This window comes from Vidua macroura, chromosome 6 (assembly GCF_024509145.1).
Source record: "Vidua macroura isolate BioBank_ID:100142 chromosome 6, ASM2450914v1, whole genome shotgun sequence".
NCBI classification, from domain to species: Eukaryota; Metazoa; Chordata; class Aves; order Passeriformes; family Viduidae; genus Vidua; species Vidua macroura.
Genome location: NC_071576.1, coordinates 33,142,167 through 33,168,625, shown reverse-complemented (window position 1 = coordinate 33,168,625; position 26,459 = coordinate 33,142,167). Strand labels below are relative to the sequence as shown.

Below are 26,459 nucleotides of genomic sequence, written 5' to 3'. Positions count from 1 at the left end.
TCTGACCTTACAATATACAGAATTTTAAAAGTGACATTGGATTGGAGGAAGAAATTGCCACCTCTCCAACCACACTGGTCAAACTAACACTCTATAAATTTTTTCTTCCCACAAAGAAGAATGCAAACCAATCATTACTTACATGACCAGTGCGTGAGAACTCTAGTAGAAATATGTAAACATCAGAAGGCATAGAAAGCTTTTAAAAGAACTTAAAAACTTTTAAAAGAACAGGATGACACTTGAAAACTGTCTTGATGCAATGCTGTGCCATGTGCTCTAGGATGATCCTGCTTGAGCAGGGAGGTTGGACCAGATGACGCACTATAGTCCCTCCCAACCTGTCCCATTCTGTGATCAGGGCAGGACCTTGACTTATGGCTGCAAGAAAGCACCAAGATTACACTTTAATATTTTATCATTTCAGCTCTGAAATGGATATCAATAATCCCCTAGGTTGAGGTAAGATACAGATAAAACTGATGCACCACGCCAAGTAAAGAGAAAGGATTTACAGACTGCCCCACTTCAAATGAGACCCCTCTGTGCAAGAGGAGCACTTCCATACTCACATTTGGTTTTGCAGGTGAGGCAGCCTTGGCAGGCAAGAGGGGAGTGATCAGAGGATGGACTGATGGTAGACCAAGAAATAATGGTAGATTTGTCTCACACAAGCACTGCAGGGGAGACCTCAGTGGATGTCGTATTCATGCCTGATTAAGTTCTTGAGTACTGCCTGGCTCATTTTTTTTTTTTTCAAAGCTCTCCTTTGCAGTGGCTTTCTGCCCATTTCCTTGCTACCAAGCCAAACTGTGCTTAAAAAATGTCTCTTACAGATTGTCTTTATTCCCTTTAATCCAGCAGAATTATTTATAGATGCTCTGGATGAGTGTAATGAGAACTCCTCAAAAAACTCTGAATTAACTCTGAAGTGCTAAAGAAAAACACAAACAAAAACCTCCAAGAAACAATTCCTCTAATGAATTCTGAGTCTATGAATTCTGTCAGCTAATTGATCCACTGCAGGTGAACTTGAACTACTACAGCATGTTTCATACTCATAGTGCCCAGTTATTTCTGCAAATTAAAAACTTACGACACAGTATTATTTTACAAATTCCTATTTACTAATATTTAGTTCTATAACATGCATGTTCATATTTCTAAGAAATGCCTTAGGGATCTATAATCCTATGTTATATATAATAATTACTATTAAATTCTAAAAAGTGCAAAGGAGACAAATACACAGGAGGATACTTTAGTCTCTCCAAATGACAGGACCACGAGTAGCGGACCAAGCTGAAGTAAAGGGTACTTTCCTCTCCCTGCCCATGAACTGTACTGCTAATGTCCTCCTTCCTCAGATCCTTATTACCCAAACAGTACTTATGTAAAAATAACTGTTTCTCGTTACTTTTTAATTACTTTCATTGGCACATCATTGTAGCTACTTTTTTCTTTCTTCAGACTGGGAGAATCAGATGTACATCTGCTTTTCTGTTTCAGCAAGGATTACAGTAGATACGAGAACGTGTTGGTGAAAATTGACATGCATTTTTGGACAATTCCTGTTTAAGTGTAATTCTTCTTATTTTGCATTTTCCCTGTGAGTAAACACCTAACAAGCATACCTTTGCAACCATGGACAACATTGAATGAATGTGCTGCAAATCTGGCTTCAGCATTTTCACAGAGGTATCACACACCATTAGAAGTAAAGATTTACAGAACACTAGATGTGCACAGAACACTGTGTACTAAATTTGGCCCCAAGACATTAGTTCATCAGTGTTTAAAGATTTATACAGTTAAGTCTTAGTGGTACTTATGTGCTGAAGTCATAACTCTGAGGAGATATTCATTCTTCAGGTAACTGAGAGCCTCAATTAACTGTGGCTCAGAAAATAGGATTTCAACTGCACTGAAGTGTGGAAGAGCTCCAGCAGATCAATTAATCAAGCCCTGCAATGAAGCTAAAAGCATGCCACAGATGTCTCCAAATACAGACTCTCAGTGCTTTCAGAAAGGATCTGTAGCCTTTGGATTTTGGTCAGTTCTGAGTCATCTGTTTTTGCTGCTTTTTTCCATCAGGATGCACATTGTCTCCCTTTCACACACTGTGGGGTAAGAAAGTAGTCTATTTCTTATCTGCATTTTCCCCTCATTTTTGTCTCTAGCTCCTTTCCCATAGAAAGCACATCATTTCCCTGCCACTCCTTGTTTTCTTGTTCCCTTGCCCAGTTCACTCTGTACCTGCTGGCAGCCTCTGATCCCTGTCTATCTTTCAAATCTGGTCCAAAGAGAATTGGGATACGGTAAAAAAGCATGACGCCAAAAGGAGATTAAATGAATCCAATTACCAGCCTAACCCAAAGGGATGGGAAGTGTAGTTCTTAGCGGTAATGCCTGTGTGTGGGCTGCCCAGAAGGTACCATTTCACAAAGGAAAGGAGAAAGGTAGGGATTTCTTGGGAAGGAGTGTAGAGGGAGGTTGACTTCTCAGAGGACAAAGAGAAAATATGAAGATATTGTTTAAAGAATAGCTTTCTGATTAAGGTGATCTCATGAATTCCTGTAGAAGCGCAGAAAGTGGAGACTTGCCGTGCCCTGCTGCACACATAGCAGGAAATCTTACGTTACGTGAACACACCTTAGCCCACAGTAATCATTCCAACTTGAGAACAGATTAAGGCAATAGCTTTGTACTTACAGAGACCAACAGGAATGCTTCTTTTTACCTGACAGAAGTTAAGACCCTCAAGAGTCATGCAAGTAGCAGACTTGAAAGACACTATGAAAAATTACTGACTCCAAAGCTGACATCTACAAGTATTGAGCCAAATCTCCCAGTATCACCTTCAGGTAAGGTCATGTTCTTCTCCAAACCTGTTGCTGCAAGGCTCTTGTGCCTTACCTGCTGCCCTTCCCTGTTTGGAAAAGCTGCCCTGAGTTCACAACATTTGCTGATACTACAGTTCTCAAAAAAGCAAATGTCCAGCAAGAGCCCAAGTGCCCCTGATGTGGCCCCAGTACAAAGCAGAGACTTGGATGCCAGGACTCTCCTACAGGAGCAGGCAGAGCTTCCTATTAACACTGAGAAGGAGGGAATCAGCATTATGGAAGGTCTGGCCCCCTGGACATGTCAAGGAGATGGCATATCCAGGGGGCACAATCTGCTCTGAAAATCTGTATCAGCCATCTTTCACTTTTGGGTGCTTAGTTAGTGGATTCACCATTATCTTAACCTGGACAGTTGACTTCTTTCTCTGCAGCGAGAGCAGACCTGAGTTCCCAGAACCCAGTTTTCAAAAAGTGACACAGGTTCACATACCATGACTTCAGACCTAGGTGTGAGCACTCAGAGTTCCCTGATGGGCAACTGCCTGACTCATAAGCTCCTGCAAGCTGGGCCCCTTCATATCAAATCGTGCATTCAAGTACAGTGGCAGGGAGCTGGGTTATAAGGATGTCTTGTGAATCCTCAGACTGGACCTGATGCCACCTTGGTTCTTTTCCTACTGTTTCTGAGTTTCTTATTGCCTCTCTCCCAAATCACAGAACAGTGGACTGTTCTCTAGTTTGGACTGGACCATAGATATCCACTTTAAAAAAGGCAAATCAACCTGTTATAGCTACATAAATTTGAATTCTATCTACAGCTGCATAGATATATAAAGATATAGCGATGCCAGCATATATTGTCCTATTTTATTTGCTGATTTGTCCGCTTTCTCCCTCTACTTGAAGGGGATGGATCTTTTTCCTTATAACTGCCTCTTCTGACTGTGTGCACTTTTGTGCTAAGGTGAGCTTTTACAAACAATATAAACACTACTATTGGATTTATCATACCTTCAACCTGCCAATCATTTATCACAGCTTCACAGAGCCCCTCTGAAAATAGATCAATTTAATATTATGTTTATATCCTTCTTCCACATTTCCTTTTGTGACTGCAGTGTGTACAAATGACCATGTCCTACTGAACAGTCCCTCCAATAAAACCAACAGATTAATTGCTCCAATACTGGAAAGAATTTTAAATCTGTATTTATTAGTCAACCTAGGTTTAACACTTTGGGTTCCTTAAGACAGAAAAGTCTGTATATATGTGCACAGGACTGCTTCAGAATATTCTAAATGCCTGAAGACTAGGAATTTACCTTTAATAGTACAGCAAGCCCAGATCATGAAATAAAACAACACCATAGCTTCAGACTGCTTTACAGATGTATCCGTTTATGGTTAAGACCCAACTCACATTCACCCCTTTTTGAGATCCAGTCTACACATTCAGACTTCTGAAAAATTCTAAACCATTTCTTGTGAATAGCAGCTAACATGCATCTGCTTCAGGACTCAAGGAATGTAACTGCATTGTGTTCCTACCACCTACTTCTTAACACCTGAAAAAGGAATTAAGTGTCCACCTTAGAAAAGAAAATTTTGTGAACTGCTAACTCTAATCCTAAACTCAGCAAGGATGTAAAAATACTACTCACCTCTTCACTCAACTCTCAGTCTGCACAGAAGACATTTTTCACCCTCAGCTGCAGAAAGATGGTACAGGTGCAAAAGGTCAAAGCACAATGATAACAGGAGACTTGAATTTGAGTCCATACAGACAGCTACTGCAGTAGAAGACAGAGCAATTTTCTTGCTTGTGTATTTGTATTTATTCTGTTTTACATGCTTCAGAAAAGAAAATGTTCCAAAATACACATAGCTCTTTCCTTGCACATATTAATTTAATTCCCTGTGACTGACAAAACATTCATAATTGAAACACAGGCACTAACTGGCCAAGATCCTTGGCCATCCCAAAAGAGAGACAAGATAACAATGTATTCTTTTACTTGCCTCTGGAAGATGCTCTTTCCAGAATAGATAACTCATGTTGATGCATAATGCAGAAAGTTTATGTTCTCACTATCAGAGCTTCTTTTTCCTTTACAAAAGCACTGATATTTCTCTGGACAATCCAGACGTACCTTTCACTGACCATGAATTCCCTTTACAAAAGTATTTGTGATGGTCATGCAGGTGACTTAGGAACATGTGAAGACACAAGCATGAAGAAGGAGTTGGTGGCCCAGTGTCTCCATCCAGCTGGGGTTGTGATACACAGTCTTTCCCCATTACAGGCTCCACAAGAAAATGTTCATGCCAGGAAGGATTAGCTACTGCAGATCCAGACTATGTTTTCAGTAACTTTGACCTTACTGCTTTAGTCAGATCAGAGACAGAAACATGATACTCACCTTCAAACAGCTTCAAGCCCAAAGATGGCCTGAGTATCTGTAATTTACTGGCCCACTTCCACCTTCCTCTCAATATCAGCTGACTCAGTAAAACCTATCACCTCTCCTTAGAAAAGGGAATATTGAGCTGAACAGACTTCACCTGGTTTCCAGAAGAGGCTTATTTTTGAAGTCTCATGGCAGCCTAGTAGCTGAATGCTCTGAAACACAGGACACCCTCAGCTGAAACACTGAAAGAGCTCTTTACACCAGACAGGAGCATGTAAGAGGAAATGGTAAGATCACAACTTCCCAGCCACGAAGTTCAGTTGGTTCCGTTCAGTTCTTAACACCTCCTATACTTAGTTTCTCTTTTTGCCAAGTACTGAGCTTCCACTAATTTCTGTCAGCTTGTCAGAGGACATTTATTGCACTCTGCACCTGGTTGGAAAGACTCATTTTCTCCATGGGGCCTGGCAAGTACAACCAGAAAACAACTATGGCAGTGTCATTCTCTGCAGCATGGAGGCAAACCTGCCATCCTGGAGTCTCATCCACAGGCAGCAGAGGCTTTTCAATGGATGGATAATTCAACTGGCTTCCTTCCACTGAACTGTAACCTAAGGCTTTACCTAGCTACCATGTAATTGTGCTTTAGTATTTAGACAGGGAAGACAAGAATAAGAGAATCTCAGAATAGTTTGGGTTGGGAGGGACCCCAAAGATCAATCCAGTTCCAGCCAGCCTGCCATGGGCAGGGACACCTTCCTCTGGACCAGGTTGCTCAGGGCCCCATCCAACCTGGCCTTGAACACTTCCAGGGATGGAGCACCCACAAATTCTCTGGGAAACCTGTTCCAGTGTCTCACCAGCCCTCACAGTAAAAATGTTCTTCCTAATATCCAGTCTAAACTTACTCTCTTTCAGTTTAAAGTCATCACTCCTTGGCCTATCACTAAATGCCCTCGTAAGGGCACTCTCTTGCAGCCCTCTTTAGGTACTCGAAGGTGCTGTAAGGTTTCCCTCTCAGAACCTTCTGTTGCCCAGGCTGAACACCCCAGCTGTCTTTGTCTTCACAGGATAGATGCTCCAGCCCTCTAATCAACTTGGTGGTCTTCCCTGGATTCATTCCAACAGGTTGATGTCCTTCTTGTGCTGGGGACCCCAGAGCTGGATGCAGCATTCCAAGCAGAGTCTTATGGGCACAGACCCCTGAGGAACACCATTTTTTCCTTGACATCCACTGGGACCCTGAGCTATTTGACCACTACCCTTGGATGCAACAGGCCATACAATTTCTTATCCACTGAACAAATTCATGTCTTGCCAATTTAGAGAGAAGGATGTTGTGGGGAAACCATATCAAAGGCTTTACAGAAGTCCAGATAAATGACGCTTGCACCCTTCCACTGATGGAGTCACTCCATCACAGAAGGCCACTGGTCAGAACTTGCCCTTGGTGAAGCTGAGCTGGCTGTCTTGAATCACATGAGTGTGTCTTGCCCCATTAATGACTGGCCACAGAGTTCCCAAAAGCCCTGGCAGCGCTTTCCCAGGGTCACACTACTTTCTGCCCAGATCTTCATTTGTGATGCCCTTAATACCCAACTTATATTTTCAGCTTTCATTCTACCATCTCAATAAAAGTTTAAAGATACACCTTAAACAACTGGTTGTTATTTTAGGAGGCACTGTTATTTAGCAGTTGTTATTTAAGCAGTGAGGAACTGATCCCTCCTTTGAGCAGACACTGAGCTCTCACTGACTGAAACGCACTTCTGACAGTGACTTGTTTGTTCACCTCCAGTAATCTGTGTTACACCATTACTTCACCATGATACCATTCTAACTAATTAATTATTTGCATGACATGGTTTTACTAAATTTTGGATTTTGTATAAACATTTCATACACACATGCATACAGAGGTCCAAATCAATGAATGAATTTCAGGCACTTAACAAAGGGACCTTACAAGCTTTGTTTCCCTACAGGTTTCCATTTGTAGTTACTAGAGCCTGTGAAGGCAGCTAGAGACGGGCACATTCTGAAGACAAAAGTGGAGTTTGATCATTCCTGATGCTATCTTTCCTGCATCTTTCCAGTGCCTACTTAGAGGTGCTTAAAGCATATACAACACTTATTTATTCACCTCTGTGAAATACTTTAGGTTACATAGGGTAATTTCAGGTCTTATCAAAAAAGTTTTTTTTCTTTATCTTGCTTTCTTTTTCTGGGCAACAATAGGCACGCCATGCCTCTGGGCAAAATGCCAGTTTAACAAAGATGCCAGTTTGCATCTGTGTGTTGGGAACTGACTTGTATTAAGACTAGAAAATAATTCCTCCGTTTTAAGTAAAATGGTTTGATACTGCTCACACTAGGCACCAAAAATAACTCTCTTCAAAAACGCCAAATCTGAAATTCTCTTTAAACCATCTTTGAAATCTGCTCAACAAACAGAGCATCAGGTGACCTATAGCAAATAGAACCAGAGAGGCACCATATGTTTTCTTGTCCACATTTATGTAAGATGCTTAGGAGTTGTCATTTTCATGCCTGTATTGTGCATCTACTATTGGTAGTCCTGGAGACACACACTCTGGTCAGCTATCTATTCTTTTTTAGATGTACAGAAACCTACAGCATACCAGGACTTCTATGACAATCACTAGATATTAAGTAATACACTCTTGGTAGAATGAGAAGGAATGTAAGTTTTTGTCTCCTGTTAAAACAATCTAAATATCATTCCATAATATAACTAGTCTTGATACATGCAACAACAAACCCATCACATTACACATAGACCAAACAGCACTATCTGCACAAGAGCTCATAGCAATGCCAAGGTGTTCAAAGTGTTAACATTTTCAAGTGTGCTTGTTTTGCATAGGCTTGTACTAACTTAGAAGCCAGATTACACTTCAGCTAAGCAACTTGCTTCACTGTATCTTCACTGTCTCTGAGAGTTCCCACATCTGTAAAGATATGCAAAGTTAACTTAAATATTACATATGCAAAGTGAACTTTAAAATAAATGTGCCTCAGCCAAGGCAGTGCTGCATGTGTGGCACACAGATAAAAGTTTTAGCAGTGTACATCTGTGCCTAAAAAGAAATGGAGGGTGACTTTTGACATCCCATGCTGATAGTAGTTTTTTTGGCATTTCCTATGTCTAAGTCACTCTTCTGAATCACCTGCACTTAGATACTCTGGCAGCACAGTACAAGATGCAAAGTTTTGCACTGCATCCACAACATTGACATATCTTCCTTCCTTCTCCTGCTGAGTTTACAATGACCAGTATATAAAAGAATAAGGAACATCTTCTTATGCATGGAAGAAGCCCCCATTCAGCAGCCTTCTCTCACATTTTCCCTAGTACAGCCACAGCATGTAAAAGGTTCCAAGAGCCTGGCTAAGAGCAGACTGGACAATGAGGATGCTGAAAAAAAGTGAAGCTCCTCTACAGAGCTGCATGAAGGCTCAGCAGTCAAAAAGCAGGGAATGTCAGAGAACTAATCCAACTTTCATCCTGGGAGTACTAAAACTAAAATATCCACTAGAGTACAGTAGCTCTCCCAAAGCAATTCTAAAAGGCATTGAGACTGATAGATAATACAAAGAATAAAAATTTTCAATTCCCCCAAAGTTGCTAGATAGAACTTAAAGACTAACTAGCAAGAAAAGATAAAAGAATGCAAAAGTATGCCCACAGGATAATAAATGTAGCTGGAACCAGTCGATAAACAGAAAAATAGGACTATACTAGGGGTTTTGGCAAGTTATGTAACAAGAAGCAACATGCATGCTGAAAGAAAAGTTCAAGGAATGGTCATATCGGGGCACTCAGTAATTACAACCAGAGATCCCTTTAGATGACCCTCCAGGATCATAAAAGGCCTCCAGTAGGAGGCAGATGAATGCAAATTAGTTGTAGGGAAAGTGATGTTTATGTATTAGTTAGGAAGTACATTGTAATGAGTGTGTATAATCATGATGGAATAAATACCCTGTCGTAAAGTTTCACAACACACATTCGATTAGAGGAGATATCCTCTGAAAGTGTCCAGCACTGTAGTAAAGAATACCTGCTTTCTAATATTTCAAATTGTGTTAGAAAGTTCATTTTCTGTCTGATTTTGGTATCAGTACAACAAGGAAGTGAAGCAAGTAGAAGACAGGACTCAAATTGAGAAGCAAAAGGACCTTCCTAAGTCAGTGCCAAGGTGGCTGCATAAATGGGGTTGTTGAGGAGCTGAGCTGCCTCATGAAGAAATATGCAAACTGATGCAAGTCTTGTAATGAGCTATGCTGGCCCTAAGACAAGCGCAAGGGGCAAATAGTGCAGTGAACTAACACAGGAGTGATGAAACCTCTGCTTATTACTAGGTTTGCCATGATCTGCAATGTGACATGTCACTCCACCTCTCGGTGCCTCTGACTGTCATCTGACTGATTAGGCTAAACTGTTTGGTGTGAGGGCTGCATCTATTTGGGCTGACAGGTAGCACAAATAGTTACCTATACTGACAAAAGTCATCAGGAAAACTGAAATACAAAGAGCAACTGCATCCAGTCACTTGCAGAAGCGCCAAATTAAGGTGCAGCCAAAAAAGCGGCACAACTAGGCAGCTATTAGCACCAGTCTCATTTGCTCAGTCATCTGTGTCACATGGATTCCCAAGTTTACCAAAATATTTCTTTCAGGAAGCCTGAAGGTGCATCTTTAAGCCAGATACAAGCATTTGTATTTAACAGCATAATCAATAAGCTTCTCTGTACAGCACTTTAGAGTGAGTAATTAAAGGCAATATTTCTGCAGTAGAGATTCTCATTAGCAACCTAATTAGCCTTCTGAAAATAATTAACATTCCTTTCTATAAAGGGAACAGATGACCCATTACATCTATTAGACAACCAAAACAAATGCTGAAGGTAAGGAAGATTTGTTCAGGGAGACAGCAAGAAAGCATCCAGCAGCAATAAAGTGAAAAAGAAAAAGATGAGGCACAAATGCCTGTGAACCACAAAGACTGGACAATGCAAGTGTGTGTGCAGCATTAGTATGTGCATAACTGCCTGATGTGTGCATGCAACATCCACACAGAGCATTTTCCTTCCCCTGCCTCTAGGACCTACTGGTAATCTCATCACTGAGATGCTGAAAAATTCCACCTCCAACTTGTTTTGAAAGCCAGAATTAATCAACCATTCACAGTCAGAAACAGCTCTCTCCACATGCAAAAATTCCCCACGGATCATGTATTTTCACTATTAAAACACTCTCAAAATGCCCATTAAAATAAAGCATGATGCAATGTCAGATACAGGGACAAGTAAGTTGATGTCTATGAACAGCATGCAGTTCACCTGTAAAGTTTCACAGGGTGATATTTGACCAGTTAGCATCCCCCAAAAGAGTTATGCATACATTTTCTGACCAGTGCATGTTTGATATCAGTGTGGCTGGAGAATCACAGGCACCAGTGCTGTGGGATGTGTGTATATATACAGATGATAGAAAGCAAAGGACAGAGGTCAATATATCCCTGCCTGGTGCAGCAAGAACTGTGGTATCAATTTAGGTGGATGCTGTTCCAGTGCAGAACAACAGATAAAGGAGAAATGAGCTGAGCTTCTAAACATCCACATATTCAGGTAGCACAGCAAACATAACAATTCATGAAAATGCAGCTTCATTTTCAGCCAGTTCCCTGTTTGATATATACTTACATTTCCCTGGCAGGAAAGCTGAACACTCATAGCTTTCAAGTGTGATTGCAGTGAGGGCAAAGCTCAGCCACACAAAAGCTTCCATAGCTACATCACTATGGAAACCACAAATCCATTGCGAGCTCTGTTTGTCTACTTCTTTCACTGATGAAAAACAAACAAAGGAAAGGTATGCTTCCAGTTTATTGCCTTTTTACTTTGGTCAAGACCATAGGATGACAAACACATTTTACCTTCTTCAGAAGCAACCCTTTCTTCCTTGACAGCTCCCTTTGTGAAACCTACTCAACTTCTCAACCCAGCAGAGCAGTCATTCCCCTCAGCATGCTTCCACCACGTTTTTTTAGTGAGGACTCTTCAAATGCAGTCTGGGGTTTTATCTTAGCCTCCACAGTTCCCCTCAACATCTGGACTAGAACAACTCCAAAGGTGACTCACTCTAGGGCATTTCCAGCTGGCTGACATAACTAGAAGCTGAAAACTGTTCTGAACACAAGCTACAGTGTCTTGTTTTGACAAAAGTAACATTTCCTTCCTTTCCAAGAAGCTTTTTAGGAACATTTGAAGTGCTCTCAAAATGCAGTAGGGCACATTACAAGACAGCTGTAAACGCAAAGGTTGAACTTCTGCATTAAAAGACCATAATTTCTACAGCTGTTGCTAGTTACAGGTAGCTTTTCTTACACTAAAAATCAGAATACATCTCAGCAAAAGCCTAATAGCAAAGAGCAACTCAGAGGGATACAGAAGGGAAATGGGGGAAAATGTTCAAGAATCTGCAATATGGCATGGACAGTTCAGCCTGGGTACATGAAATGGCTGAAGGAATCTTCATACCAACCAGTAGGAAGAAAAAAGCAAAAAAATAGTTAAAACCCCTCTCCATCTAAGCATATGCATTTTATGCTGATAAACAGCCTCTGAACAAACCTTCAGCAACACCTTCTCTCACAGTGGGCACCTCTTACCTGAGCCCACAGCAGTTTATGGAAGAGTTGAAGGAGAATTGAGCCTCTGCACCTCTGTAAATCTTCAATGCCTCTCAAATTCAACTGCCAGCTGACAACCATTACAAAGACAAATGCCTACTAGTAAATGAGTTGAGAAAAACTGTGTGTTACAGATGTTCCCAAACAGCCATTTAAATGCAGTCATCTCCACTAGAGCACTCTGCATGAACAGAGAAATCCTGCCTGTGCTCAAGCAGAGGACACTTTAACAGAGGACACTTTGGCTTCTCAGCAAGACGGAGCTAGGAACAAACTGACATAGCCTAAGTTCTCTTACAAAAACCAAAGTAATGCTACACAAAAGATGCAGCTCTCCCACCTCTCTTTTGCAAAATGGGCCAGAGCAGCCAGGGCTTCCATCTTGCTCCTAACTCATTGTCCTCACCTCACAGACAATTCCAGGCTGGCATTACCAGATGTGTTCCAAATTCATTGATGTTACAAGTATTCCTACCAACCCTTGGGTTCCTTCCTGCCCATGGGATGCTAAGAGGTTGCTTCTATGTCCTCAAGGATGTCACAACAATGCCCAAGCCATTTTAATGAAGGACAAGCTCAAGACAGGTGATGACACTTTGCAGGGTCTTATCCTCACAGCTTTGAAAGCAGATCTGTCTGTATCTCCAACAGATAGCATCCTGAATGGCCTGAGTGGATGGAACCTACAGGAGTCATTGGAGGAATGAATAATTCATAGTCTTGTTCTGCTGCCAATGGAACTATGTTTTTTTGTGCCCATACAGTGCTCAGGTTTTAACAGTAATAGGAGACTTCTGCACTACATTCGATGGTTCTTGAGGACAGGCAAGAAGCAGCATTTGCTCTACTCGCAGCAATAGTATCACACACCAGAGCACTTGCCAGACACGGCTTTCTTCAGAAATACTCATGGCTGCATCACTGACATAACAGCTGGACTCACACAAAGCTCAGTCCATCACCAGCTGCCTTCTCAGGAAGCTGCTGACACTTGCTTTGTTATAACATTGCAGCCACTCAAAAGAGGACACTTGGTGACCAACTGAAGCCCTTTAATCAGCTACACAATGGGCAGCACAATCACAGCTGGAGCTCTAGGCAGGAGTTGATCCTGCTTATCCACACTGTTAATACTGCCACAATTCAGTCTACTGCTTTCCTTCAGCAGCTGATTGGGTCTGTTCCCCAGCCTCAGAGAGGATCAGGGGTCTATCAGCAAGAACACCCAGTGAAGTGGGACAACAGAATAGCCCAACAGAAGATCTCCTGGGCACTACAACTAGAACAGGGTAATGAAACGTCTGAAACAGATGACTCTGCTACATGTATCTGAAGTTTATACATGTGGCATGTACGTATTCAAAGTGAGTTCCCAGCTAGAAATAAAGTACTGCGCACAACCTACCCAGGAAAGCTGATCCACAATGGGCAAAACAATATTGTAGCCTGAACCATGCCACACACTGCAGACACAAAGAGCCTGTCACAAATGCTGCAGGGTCTGGAAATTGTTCTGGTCCCACAACGTTCACCCCACTAACCAGAATCAATATAAACTTTTGCTCTGGGATATAAATCACCCTTCCAAATTGATAGCATTTTACATGCACTCTGTGGAAGTGTGATTGCCACAGCATACAGGAGAGTGGCAAGATGAGGCTAAGAAGATTAGTAGAGTAACACACTGGTGAATCAGGTGCAGAGACTGCACTGCTTGTTAGGGCCAGGAATAGATTCCTCATCATCTGACTCACACCTGTGCTTTCACAGGAGAGAGCAACCCTCTACTCTTTACCTACTGCTCTGGTTTAGCTCAGAGATACTGCTCCACTGTGCTGATTGTTTTAACTGCCTAAGGCTATCAGAGTGTGAGGTTTTAAAGAGAAAATAACAGTGAAAAGTTTGGCTGTATAAATTACAAGCAATCAGAATGATGTGACTCACAGCAGACAGAAATCAAGGGTGATGTGTGCAAATGGCAATCTTACACCTCCAGAAAACAACTTGGTGTTTAAACCGATGGAAATAACTTTGCATTCTACATATCTAAATTTCCAAGGTACCATCTACAATGCAGTCAGCTCTGTAGTCAGACAACTGCTCTGTTTTTCCAGTCTACAAGGGCAGTCCCACCAGTTTTAGCCTCCAGACCTTACCTTTTCCAGGAAGGGATCCTGGAGCTCTCCCACTCTTTGGCCACCTCCTAATTCACAACATCCGCAGGTAGACTAGGCTGCCTCCAGCAAGTCCAAGGGGTTTCAGATGCCAGTTGTTTTCAGCCCAGGAGTGTGTGACCAACAGTTAACACAGCAACCAGACAGCCTTCCTAAACCAAAGAAGTACATTTTAATCTTAATACAGCACAATGCAAGAGAGGTTTTAAACACAGAACCAACTATGTGTATGGATAGCTTAGCTCCAGTACATTGGGCCCTGGAAGACCTGACTTCTTCAGAGCCCCCACAGAGCACCTGTACCTGCCCCTTGCCCAGGGCAGCACCCTGACAGCTGCCTCTCCTTGGGTGAGGCTGAGCCTTTCTTCTCTCCACTGTCCTTCTGGATCTCAGCCACAGCAAACACACAGAGCAACTTCTCTGGAGTCAGTGACCAAAGGTTCACTGCTACCATCTCAGCAAAGGTCTCAGTTAACCCTTGGAGGGTCTGCCAGAAATGGCTTTACTTCTATTTTCCCCATCAATATCTCAATTTTCAAAGTAAGCTTCACTGTTGACACTTTTCCACCCCCATCCTATCTCTCCTAACATTGTCTCCTTATCTCCTCCAATCTCCTCTCATCCTCACTTCTCCAATCATCACACTTTTCTTCTCTCTTCCCCATTCCAGGACAGAGTATGGACTTCATGTAAGCAGGCCCTTCTCAGTGCCACCCACCCAGCAGCCCAAGCTGTTCCTGGGGGCACTGGCACTGTCCTCTCTGCTCCAGTGATCTGACTGCCTTTCACCTCCATGTTGGGCTCAGGCAGCAGGGCTGCATGATCCAAGCAAGTGGAACCCATGAGCTGGGGCTCTCCTTCTCTTCAAATGCTGACATTTGGGATTTTCCTGATTTTCACAGAAGTCATGCCTCGAGGTGACAGCTTCAACACACAAGTATCCAACACCTTATTTACATCAGCCTCACAGATCTCACAACCCAAGGGCTTGTCTATATATAGCATTTTTCTGGATTAATTGCATATGAAGAAGTTAGAGCAAGGACATTTATGTGTCAGACTGTGTAACAAATGAGCTCTTCACATTATCCTAATGAATCTCAGCATTTTTGAGCACCAAAATCCAAGAGGAATTTGAGAAACATTTGAGGAATTTGAGTTTTCCTTAATAAGCAAAACAAAACAAACCTACACTGTTTTTATTTAGATGACACTGAACTACAAAACCACTCCAATTAAAAATGCAGATTAAATAACTAATCCGCCCCCCAAAAATCTTCCCAATGAGATTAATGGAGCAATGAATAGCATAAACCCACTAATTAAATCAATGTAATATGGGTATTATTGAGACACAGCTAGCACCTTCTGCCTATGCACTGAAGCTTGCATCTACATTGGAGTCTCTCTTATCCTGAGAAATAGTTGCTATTTTACTAGCTACATATTTGTACATCAGACTGGGAAAGAAATTGTTTGTTGTCTAGCTTTGGTATAAATTGTTGTCACATCAATGTTCCTAAAAATTATTTGCACGTAATCCATTTTCCTTATATGCATTTTGCCACAGTTGGATATTTGCCACAGATTTCTACTGAACTATTTATCAGACATATGCAAACAAAATTTCAAAAGGCATTTCCTTAGAATCATAAAACCACTGAGAATTCTTTTTGCATGGTCAGATGTACTTGTCTATAATTTGATACATAAAAGACTGAGGAACAAAATCATACAAAATAAGCAACTGCAACACTCCCGACTCCTTAAATGCAGAAACATGAACATTACAAAAGGTTTCAAGCCAACCTAACTTTAGGACAACACAGTCCTGCTCAGTTCATCCCTTTCCCCGGAACCAGTGCTCAGGCCACCCATGGGGCTTCACCTGGAGCCAGACCAAGGAACTCATCAGCCCTCTGAATGCTACCCCATGCTACTACCGTAAAGCCTGCTAGTTTTCAGCTGTATCATCATCTCTCAGATTTGGCTCACAGCACACAGCCCAGCAGGAAGAAGTTCCCTTTTCACAAAATACTGCATCACTTTGAACTCAGACTGCTGGAGAATCCATACCTTTGGTTACAAATGTATCTACACTTGAAAGAAAACACTCATTGAAGCAAATCTTCATTAGTAAAGGCTATGTCATAATACACGTGAGCACAGCAGTAGAGCTGAAGAGAAAGATTGGACCTTAAGGCTCACGTGATTAATACAAAGCTTAAACTGTTCAGAAAAGGGGATTTGTTTTTTGTTTGGTATATAAATGGACTTTCTGTGTCAAAATACTAATGATTCAAAATGTGTAGTGTTTGTAGTAAGGGAAAATCAAACAAAAACCAGTTAGAGTAGTGTGAACATCCACTTGCATATACAAAAATAGTTAAAAACTAAAATCGCAGACTTCCCAAAACAGCACTTCCTGCTCTGACTGTTCCTCTGACACAAATATTCCTGGTGTCAGCAGGTTGGGGACTACACATGAGCATAATCTAGCAATACTGCTCATCAACTGAGAACACAAAGAAAAGCAAACAAAAAAGAAAGTAAATTCCTAACTGCAAGGTGGTTAGTTGAGCGTTCCTTCAACTGTCTCTTTCAGTATTTACATCCCTTCATTATTTCTACAGTTCTCTACAAAGAGAGCTCAGGTCCATGCAACTAACAGGTGGTAAGTTGTGCAACAGAAAAATCAAGTTATAACATTGCTCCATGACTTATCTGGGATTCTCCTGGGAAGAAAGTGCCAAATTTGGAAACAGAAAGTGAGTCTGTGTCTTCTCAGAAACTCCCCCTGTTTTGGCAGGACTTACACAGAGGATGATGCAGATTTCCCTTTTAACTGAAGTCCCACCATGTCTCTTGATGAGGACTTCTGAACCTCTTTCTACACTGGACTGAAATACTGCAGAGGGACACGCAGGACACAGTCCCTCATCTCCTGAAATGCAAATGCCTTTTGCTCCTTTTGGAACAACAAAAAAATAATTGGAAAACCAACTCTGTAAAGCAACAACTTGCACTTACCCAAGGAAACAGTGAATTCAAGGTTATGGGCATTCTTTCCCAGATATATCTAGGTGAGTCCCCTATCTCAACTGAAAACTTCCGTCAAAGCCCTGAGTAGCACATTAGACCTCTGGAGTTTCAGATTTCTTCTAAATTCCATGCCACCACCCAACAGCTGAAGAGGCTTGGCCAGATGCCTGCATCCCCACAAAACTGCAGTCTCTGCAAATGCTTCTGTGGCTATTTATTGCCAAAACCAAAAATTCATTTAAATAACTTCCAAGAGTCTTTAATTTTGCTGTTGTTATCTTGCAATATCTTTGAAAAATAAATTAAACTCAGGTTTCAAACAAACACACAAGTGAATTCCCTCATGCTGTCTTTCATTATTAGACTATCACTTTTTCCTCTGTGTACACTCATCCCTTCTTATGTTCCTTCCATTCTGCTTCTGTTAAGGCAATGAAAATGAACCAGCTGGATTTACATTCATATTTTCATGAATTACCACGGCTTTCAATATTTTTGGGCCAAGGGACCACCATGAGTGTTTTGATACTTCTCACAGCTTGCCTTGCATTCCTGTCATCTACCTTTTAACATAAATCTCTCACCCATTTTCTTAATTTTCACGGTCCCAAGGATGAGCTCTGACCTACTTCTTGTAAGCTGTTGAACCATCAAACACTCACAGACCCATCACAGGAAATGGTTATTTACTCATATATGCTCACATACCATTCATTCTCTTTGAGAGATCATCTAACTTTGTTGTTGTTGATTTCAGGTTTGGTGAATACTTTTCTCTAAAACTGGGGTCAAATCTAACCTCACAATATGGCAGATTAAGCAGGAGATGAGTTAAAAAGGAGCAACTCTTACAAAACTCCACCTACACTTTCTTTATGAAGAAGTACAGCACCCGTGTTATATCATGAAAGCACACTCACTGGCATTTTGGTAATTGAAGGCAGGGTACTGTTGCCTGGCAACTTATCTGATTACCATTTTTTCAAGTATCACATGCACACTTAGATATGTTGCATAATAATGTCTCGCTTTTATGCAGCCTAATCCAATGGGGAAAAAAAAGAGAGGGATGGGGGCAGGAAAGCTACAAAAACTCATGTCTTTCTTTTCTGGAAAAAAATACAAGATAGTAGCTCAAAACCAGGTTGAATCATTAGTATTCCTGAATTTTATTCCTGCTTTTCCTGGCTTGCTGAATGTGCTTATACAAGCATTTTACTTTATCTACTTGTCTGCAAAATGACACTAATAATACCAGCCTCACAGAGACACACTGAAAATTCATTAAGAACTGAGAGATTCTCAAATGAAAGATGCAGTGGAAGTGCTGGTGTTTGCACTTACAGCTTTTGATTACTCCAAACGTTGCTAAGCCATAGCCCTTAAGCGTAGCAAATGTTCATCATTGTCATGACATTGTCCAGTCCTTGTTTCTCAAACCAAGGAAACTATATTTCTCGCATCACAATGGGACACTTTCCCACTTTTATGCCTGATACGTAGCTGGGGAAAGAAAAAAACAGAACAAAAAACCTATTCCCACTGCCCCACACACAAGGCGGCATACCCCAACTTGGAGTAACTATCTAAGAGAAGAACATGGATTCTAGAAGTTGACCTTTTGTACATCCACAATTTATAAGGCAACATAATATAGCATAATTAATTGCCTTCTTTCTATATGCACCTTAGTATTCCACTGCACAGGAAATGGCTTAGCTGCCCAGGGCACTCCTAATAACATGCTAACCTCTGTCAGCTCAAGTGGCTGAGGCTGATGGTTTGGAAAGTATCTCATCTCCATGGTAAAGTATTAAGCAGCAAAGGAAAACCGAAAGCAACAGCAGCCAAGCTCAATATTGCTAAGGAATCATTACATTACCTTCACAGCAGCTTTTCTCTCCCTAGTAAGACATTCAAGTATTTTTATAAACTGTGCCCTACATCCTGAAGCTCCTGTACAAGTCCATTTCCAATTAAAAGTTTAATTGTGAGGTATGCCTTGGAAAGAACTGCTGGATCAAAATAAACCAAATCACATGGTATCTATCACACCACTAGGGGAAACTATACAGAAAACAACAGAAATTACAAAAATAAATAACTCTTCTTCTAGAACTTACTAGAAGCATCCTTACCATAAGCCTCTGCTGACACAAAATACAAAGAAAACACATGGCTCGAAGTGTCCCATGGGTTAAGCAAGTCCAGCTTTGCTAGGTCAGTTAGCAGGAGAGGAAACAGCCAAATACACCATTATCATCAGGAACACTCTGCTGCAAGCAGAGAGGAATGACTGTCTAGAGCTCTGCATAGACACAGCCCCAGCCAAGATTTCTCAGTCCAGATTAGGCTGGTGGAACTAAATGAATTGGATCATGATCTGTGCATGCATTCTGGATGAAAGAAATAAAACCAAAATAGACTCCCCATCCCCAGAAGGCACTTGGCAGTACACACAGCACTATGCTAGAGCTACCCATACTAAAGACTGAGCTCCCCCCTTCAGAAGTACTTCATCATGCTCCCAGTAGCATCATGCAAACAGGACAGAGAGGTGCTGTACTGAAGTTCTTCATATAGGCTACATCCAGTAAATGGCACACCTGAGAGCAAAGATCCAGCAAGGAAGAAGTCAAACAGCAGCTTCACCACGCTATGCTATCAACACTCACCTAGAGACTACTGATGCTTGGATCTTATGCAATGAAAGCAAGACAGCATTTGTGGTAGGGAAGTCATTTAATCCAGCTTTGACAGAAGCATGTGAGGGCGGGGGAGTTTCAAAATAAGGTTGTAGTGAGCTCTAGTGCACTGACACCAACAAAAATCCAGAACAAAAGAAAGGGTAACATAAAACACTTCCCTCTTCTATGCAATGATTAGACACCTCTGACCTAGTAACTGATAAGTATGCTCATTCAGATATACCTACGAACAAATCTCTAAAGCAGTCTAGCTTTTATTTTGCCTCTGAGGACATGTTAACAAGCAGCACGCACCTGCAAAGTCTTTTACACTCATTTTAGCTGGACTGCAAGGTGCGTAAGCTCTGGCTCACAGCAGACATTATTGGGTGTATCATTTACAGCCAGGAATGTAGTGCTCTGACTAACCAGAAAGAGAGTGTTGTTCTGAATTGGCAGAGATGTTGGTATCTGCTCCTGCAGAGCCAAAGCCTTTGCCCAGTCTGGCTTTCTTTCAAGACTTCTTGTAGTTGCCTGCACAGCCACCTTACCGAGGAACCCAGGAACCATCTGGATATTCCTGCCTCACATATCATAACAGAAATGTGGAAAGCAGACCAGTTCATTTTGATGTACATGGCTAACCAGCCCTCTGCTCCCTCACCCAGTCTGTACTAAGCCTGCAGAGCTAAAGCAAGCAGCATGGTCAGGTGAGAAAGCTACCAGAGAATACTGAAACAAATACAGGAAGCAGATCTGAGAAGGGATCATTTACAAACCTGTACCAAGCAAGCCACAAGCAGGTAATACCTTTTATGTTGGAAGACATTAACTAACTAGATGATCAAACTTCTTTCAAAAGAATTAAGGGTATACACCATACTTTACCTTTCACATCAAGCAAATTTTGTTTTGAAACAGAACTCCCATTTGTATTGTTCAATTTCATTTCTTTCACTCCAGAAACAACCCAGGAACACCACTGGACACTGCCTCATCTGCATCTACACAGGAACATGCAGGACAGAAGTGACCACATATAAGTTTGCTCAGGTGCCACTTCCCCATCTGCAGGGCATGGCTCTGGCACTTGAAAGCTTAACAAGATACTGCAACTGCTGTGGAGGTAGGAAGTGCTTCCTACAAAAGGATGGTGAGGAATGGGAATGAAGGCTTTTCCTACCTCCTGCTGGCAAACAATTTAAGTAATTGACCCATTTTCTAGAGAATAATTAGCCCTAAGGAATGAAGCATTGCTGCCCTTTAATTAGCCATGTTGTTACCTCTCCTCTTACCATATAATAGCAGGCTGTCTGAGACTGAAAAAAGAAACAAAACAATGCAACAACTTAACTTCATTTTCTTAAACATGGTATTTGTTGAAGGCGATCTAGAAACAAAGAATCCTAAGGTACAATTTGCAACATAAAATTTTCCATTACTTCTATGATTTCACCATCAGAACAAGGTCTCCTCCACAACACCACTCTTTAAGCCTCCTCAATATATTTTCTCCTTTTTAAAAGCTTCTTCATGATGCTTTCCAATCATCTTCCATGAGAAAAAACTTCTTTCTGTTGTCAGACAGCTTAACAGAAAGGACTCTTTTGCCTAAAACCTAGTCAAATCTCCTGCAGATAATTTTATTAAAATTTCATGCAGTTTCTTGCAACACAGCTCAACAACTTGAATAAGGACAGAAGTTCTTTAGTCTAAGGAGACTGGATGTGCATACCATGAACAAGGAGCACAAGAAAGCACACCACAGCCAGTGAGGCAACTCCAAAACTTGCAAAGGACTCTTCAAACAAGTCTCACAGAGATGATGCTTAGTGACCAATCCCATGCTGCAGAAAAAAGAGAAACCTACAAAGCCTGGCCCCAGACTCTGTGATAAGTACAATTCTGAGGATACGAACAAGACTTGCCGTCAAAGCATGTGATGATAGCAAAAAGTTGGGGGTTCCCCCCCTCCTCCCTCCCCACCCTCCAGAGGAAGGGTGCACAGTCTCCTCTCCTCCCCCTCATTCCCCCTCCACACCTTCTTCCTGGCATGATCAGTCCCCAACTGCAGTTTATTTCTAACGCTTTGAAGGGAGGTAAAACTTAAATTCATCTGACTAATTATGCCATGAGAAGAAACACCCCTCCTGGACACAATGAAGCGCCTGCCAGCAGCCCTGAAACACCGGATCCAAGGACAGTTACTGTCCTAACGAAGTGGACAGGTATTAAAAGCACATTTACAATGCTGGAAAACAACTCCTCTCCCCATTTCTTGACGTGTGGGAGTAAGTAGATCCACAAATTACAAGGCCAAAGGGATCCCTACATCTTCACTCCCTAGAACACCTCCAAGATGCTGAATAAAGTATAGATTGAAAAAAGATATCTTAAAAGACTCCACATACTGTCAAGTTCCATCACCTTATCCAAAAACCTCTTCCTGCCTTACACTCTAATCCAGAAACCTGCATCTCCCTTCAAGGTTAAATTTGCCTTTCACTGTTTGGCACCACATAATATTATGACATTGTCAGCAAAACTGCAGAGTCCCCACTACCAGGTACCATTTCCATATGGATGCAGAGATCTAGGTTACCCTCAACTACACACCTGTGCTATCCATACCTCTTGTTTTAGACCCCTTTACCACGTCTGTAAACTGCCATGGGATCTTGCCATAAGAATTCCAAGGTTTGAACTCTCCAAGGAAGCAGCTTGTTTTCTGCCTCCACCATCAGGCTTCAGTAGAGTGGGCACAGCAATACTGACCAAGGCTACAGGCATGCTGCCAGAGCCTCAGCAAGAAGTTATGCAGTAACAAGCAATACTGCCTCAACTTCTGCTTGTCCCTCCATTTCCTTTCCACCAGACTACACTACATGTTTTTTTCAATATTCCTGTGATCAGAGGATCTCAGAATGTTTCAGTTTGAATCAGCTGCTTCTAGCACTTTTGCTGAGCTTTGTTTAGAAAGCTACTACAGCTACTAGTTAAATCAAATGATTTGGAGTTAAATCTTGTTTCAATCTAACAACGACCTCTGAAATGTCATTTTCCTGCACCTCAGTTTCCTCTTCTACAAACAGAGACAACCATGTTCTTCAGAGGCAGCCTCAACAGAGAAGTATGAAATTCTCAGACATACACACCGAGAGCATATATTCCTCAAGGAGGAACTACCTACTCGCAGATTTAGTGAAAAATCTTAATTTATCCACAGTAGCAAGCTGCTGTCACATAACACAGGAAAACTGACATTTCTCCATGGAACCTTCTCACTGGGACAAGGTGCTGGGATTCAAGAAGGACCTTTAGGATGTGTCATAGGCACAAGAGTACCTTACGGATTTCCTACACAGTTTTCCCCAGTGCTGGTTGAAAGTGCCTACAGGCATTATGGACTCCATGTCAATAAGTCTTTCTTTTCTGTTTCCTAATAACTTATGGTAATTTTTGTTTTCATTACTCCCTATTTACCACCAAACAGTAGCTAGCCCCATCTCTAACCGATGCTGTACATATATTAATGCATTTGTGCCCCTGGAAAACACAGAATGAACCTCTTTGGGCAATCTGTTCTTCTTCCAAATCCCCAGTGCACACAGCTCTGACAGACACAGAGCTGTTACCACCCTGCCTGTGAAAAAAAACAGCTCCTGCAGGGACTGCTTTTTTTTTTCTCAGAAATAAGAGAAAACAGAAAAAAACTGCCAAATAAACAATGCCAGAGAACAATACAAAGTATTTCATGTAACAGAGTTTTTCTGCATCTGCTGTGTAATTATGAGGCTTAACAAGTTTGTACATCCCCAGTAGTTTTGGACCAGCAATGTGAAATGATCTCTTAAGAAGTCCCAGTGTAACGGTCCAGCTTAAGATGAACAGGACAGAGCAGCCTCCCCAGCATCCCTGCTCCTAAGTATCCTAGAAACAATTTGCAAAACCCTAGAGTAAATGAGTGAATGGGGAACAGAAGGAAACAGATTTTCCATTTTGCAAAAATTCAGCTATTGTGAATATTTTTCCATACCAAAAATGGAACAAGAGCAAACATCTTGAGACTAATTTAAATTAAAAAAAAAAAAAAAAAATAGAAAAGAAAAAACTCTCATTTTCAGCTGACTGTAGTATCTGTATCCCTGACCTCTGGCTTTACACACAGGAGTAATTCACAAGGTTGCAGAAAAGTCACTGAACGGACCAGAGCCAGTTCCCACCTCCCAGTTCAGCTCTGCAAACGCTGGGTTCATTCAGAGCTATTTGCCCTTGCTTGGAATTAAGTTTTACAGAAATCAATACAAAAAGATACTTCGCGACATTTCTCTCCTTTTCTTGGGGAAGAAAGAAAAAAAAAAAAAAAAAAAAAGGCACTGTTCAGCGAAAAGCAGCTCCGATTTCAACAACCCTTCCACCCTGCTTTCCCTGAGCCCCGAAAACTTCGCAGCCGGGGTCGGGAGCTCCCGAGCAAAACCCCCTCGACACGCACCGCGCTGCCGCCCCGAGGAGCTGCGGGGGACGGCCTGCGGGGGCTGCGCCGCTCCCCGAGAGGGGGCGACACATCCGTGCCCGGTGGCCCCGCGGGGCCCGCCGCTGGCGGGGAAGCTGCCGCTCGGCCGCCCGCCTTTGTCTCGCTCCGGCCGGCACCCGCCCGTCGGGAGCGGCACGGCCCTCCCGCCGCCAGAAAGCGAAACCAACGGCGCCGGGCGCCATCCCCGCCCTCCGCCCCGGGCAGCGCATCCCCCGCGCCGCGGGGAGGCCGCCGCGGGCCGCGCGCGGCCCCGGCGGGGCGGCCGTGAGGGCAGCGGCCGCGGGCAGCTCCCGGTGCCGCCGCTCGGCTCCCCCGCCCGGCCGCGGCTCGTGTCCTCACCGGTGTCCATGGGTGCCCCGCGGCCGGCGGGAGGTGAAGTGTGCCAGTGACAATCGCCCGTAGTATGGATGCGGTTTCAATCTGCACATGCTCGCTCCCGACAGCCAGCCTGCCCCGCCACCTTCCCTTAACTCTTTCCGCACTACCTCGCACTGCCTCGCACTGCCTCCCCCGCCCCGCGGCGCCGGCCCCGCGTCCTCCCGCCGGCCTGCAGCCGCTTCCCTCGGCCCGCAGGCGGGGGGGCCGGTCCGGCGAGCCCTGCCGGGGCCATGGCGGGGCACAGAGCCTGAACGCGGCGGGGGAGCCCCAAGGGAGGGACCTGCGCCCCCCGGGGAACCGGACCCTGCCGCTGCGGGCCGGTGTGTGCTCAGGTGAGCGTCGGGAGCCCCCTGCCCTGCCCAAACGCCTGGAGTGTTGGCTCCGGCCGGGAACACGATGTGGCACAGTGCGCCTTGGCTGGTGAGCCTGCAGTACGAGTCCTTCATATTTACTCCTCCAAAGAAATCCATGACAAAAACAAATAAACACCCCCCCTCCCCCCCCATCAGCTGAGGGATGTAACCTCCATGCGCCTGTTGTTGGATCTGGACGCTGACAGGACATCCCTGCAGTGCAGGAAATCAAACACAGCTATCAAAGGAAGTATTTGTCTGCAGCTTCAATATTAAAATAGGGAAACATAATCTCTGAAAATTGTGTTTTTCCACCCAGAAGGATCTCTTCAGATTCAGAAAACTGCCCGAGGAAGAATAGTAAAAAAATAAATTTCAAGCATGGGTAGTAAAAATCCTTTCTCTGGCTATATTAACTCTTCGGCAGCACAAAAAACACAGGAAAAAAATGCCTTTCTTTGGCATGAGAAATCAGGAGAGTGCAGTTCTTCTTGCAGCCAGGGCTTGAAAGCAAACAAATGCCCCCTCCGTACCTCTGGCTTCCCTGTGTAAAAATGGAGGTGGGGGTAACGGCAGCTCTCTGTGGTTAGGTGAGCTGGCTAGTGCCTCTGAAGTGCCTTATGGTCTTCAGACAAAAGTGAGCAAGGTTCTTAGTTCTGTCCATTTCCGGAGAGAGACATTAACATATTCTGGGATAAAATGGTAACCCGAAGTGACACAAATGCAGAAATAGCAATTGATCTTGAGCCTAGAGATCTGTCTTTAACCAGCATCCTGATTTTCCTAACGGGTTACTGACTTGGGGCTCTTGTCTGATCTTCCCAGGCCTCTGATGCAGTCCACATTTTCTTTCTCACAGGCACAAGGATTCCTAGTCTTTCCTACTTTCTGTAGTACCAGAAATGATGAGCTAATGCTTTTAGCGAATAAGGATGTTTTTATGACCTCTATTTAATGACTCAGCATTTCTGGTTTCAATAATAAATAGTCCCAATAATGAGGCAACACCGGATCTGTGCAGGCCCCGAAGCAATTATAATGAAGGACTCTCAAGATGTCTGGCAGCAGTGGCTCTGTTAAAGGCAGGTACTCCCTGGAGAGGCTGCTCCTTCAGCCCCGGACCTGTGGGGCCAGCAGCAGACGCTGCACACACCAAAGGCCGTGCATAGATAGCTCTGCGTAACCCGGGAGTGCCCGGGCTGCTGCCCGGCGTGCCCTCTGCGCTCGCACAGGGAGCTCTGTGTACAAACCTCTGTAGCTGTTCCGAGGATGCCACAATGCAGCAAACCAGCCTGTCACCGAGTCACCTGATTGCTCAGTC

The 26,459-nt window shown here is 43.0% G+C and overlaps 1 protein-coding gene across 2 annotated transcripts in view; it reads right to left on the bottom strand.

Annotated features, from left to right (window-relative positions):
- Positions 1–25,246, bottom strand: part of TMEM229B (transmembrane protein 229B) — a 33,223-nt gene extending 7,977 nt beyond the window's left edge. Inside the window, exons 1-2 of one of the 2 annotated variants that reach the window (XM_053981040.1) lie at positions 24,747–25,246; positions 14,127–14,296 (exon numbers count right to left, since the gene is read on the bottom strand). Coding sequence is in view for 1 of the 2 variants with exons in the window: in XM_053981039.1 (XP_053837014.1) it covers positions 14,272–14,296; positions 24,747–25,231 (510 nt within the window). In the remaining variant the exon portion in view is untranslated. Of the gene's footprint in view, positions 1–14,126; positions 14,297–24,746 lie in introns of those variants that run through there. The other variant, XM_053981039.1, reaches the window with a different exon arrangement.
- Positions 25,247–26,459: the final 1,213 nt, after the last annotated feature.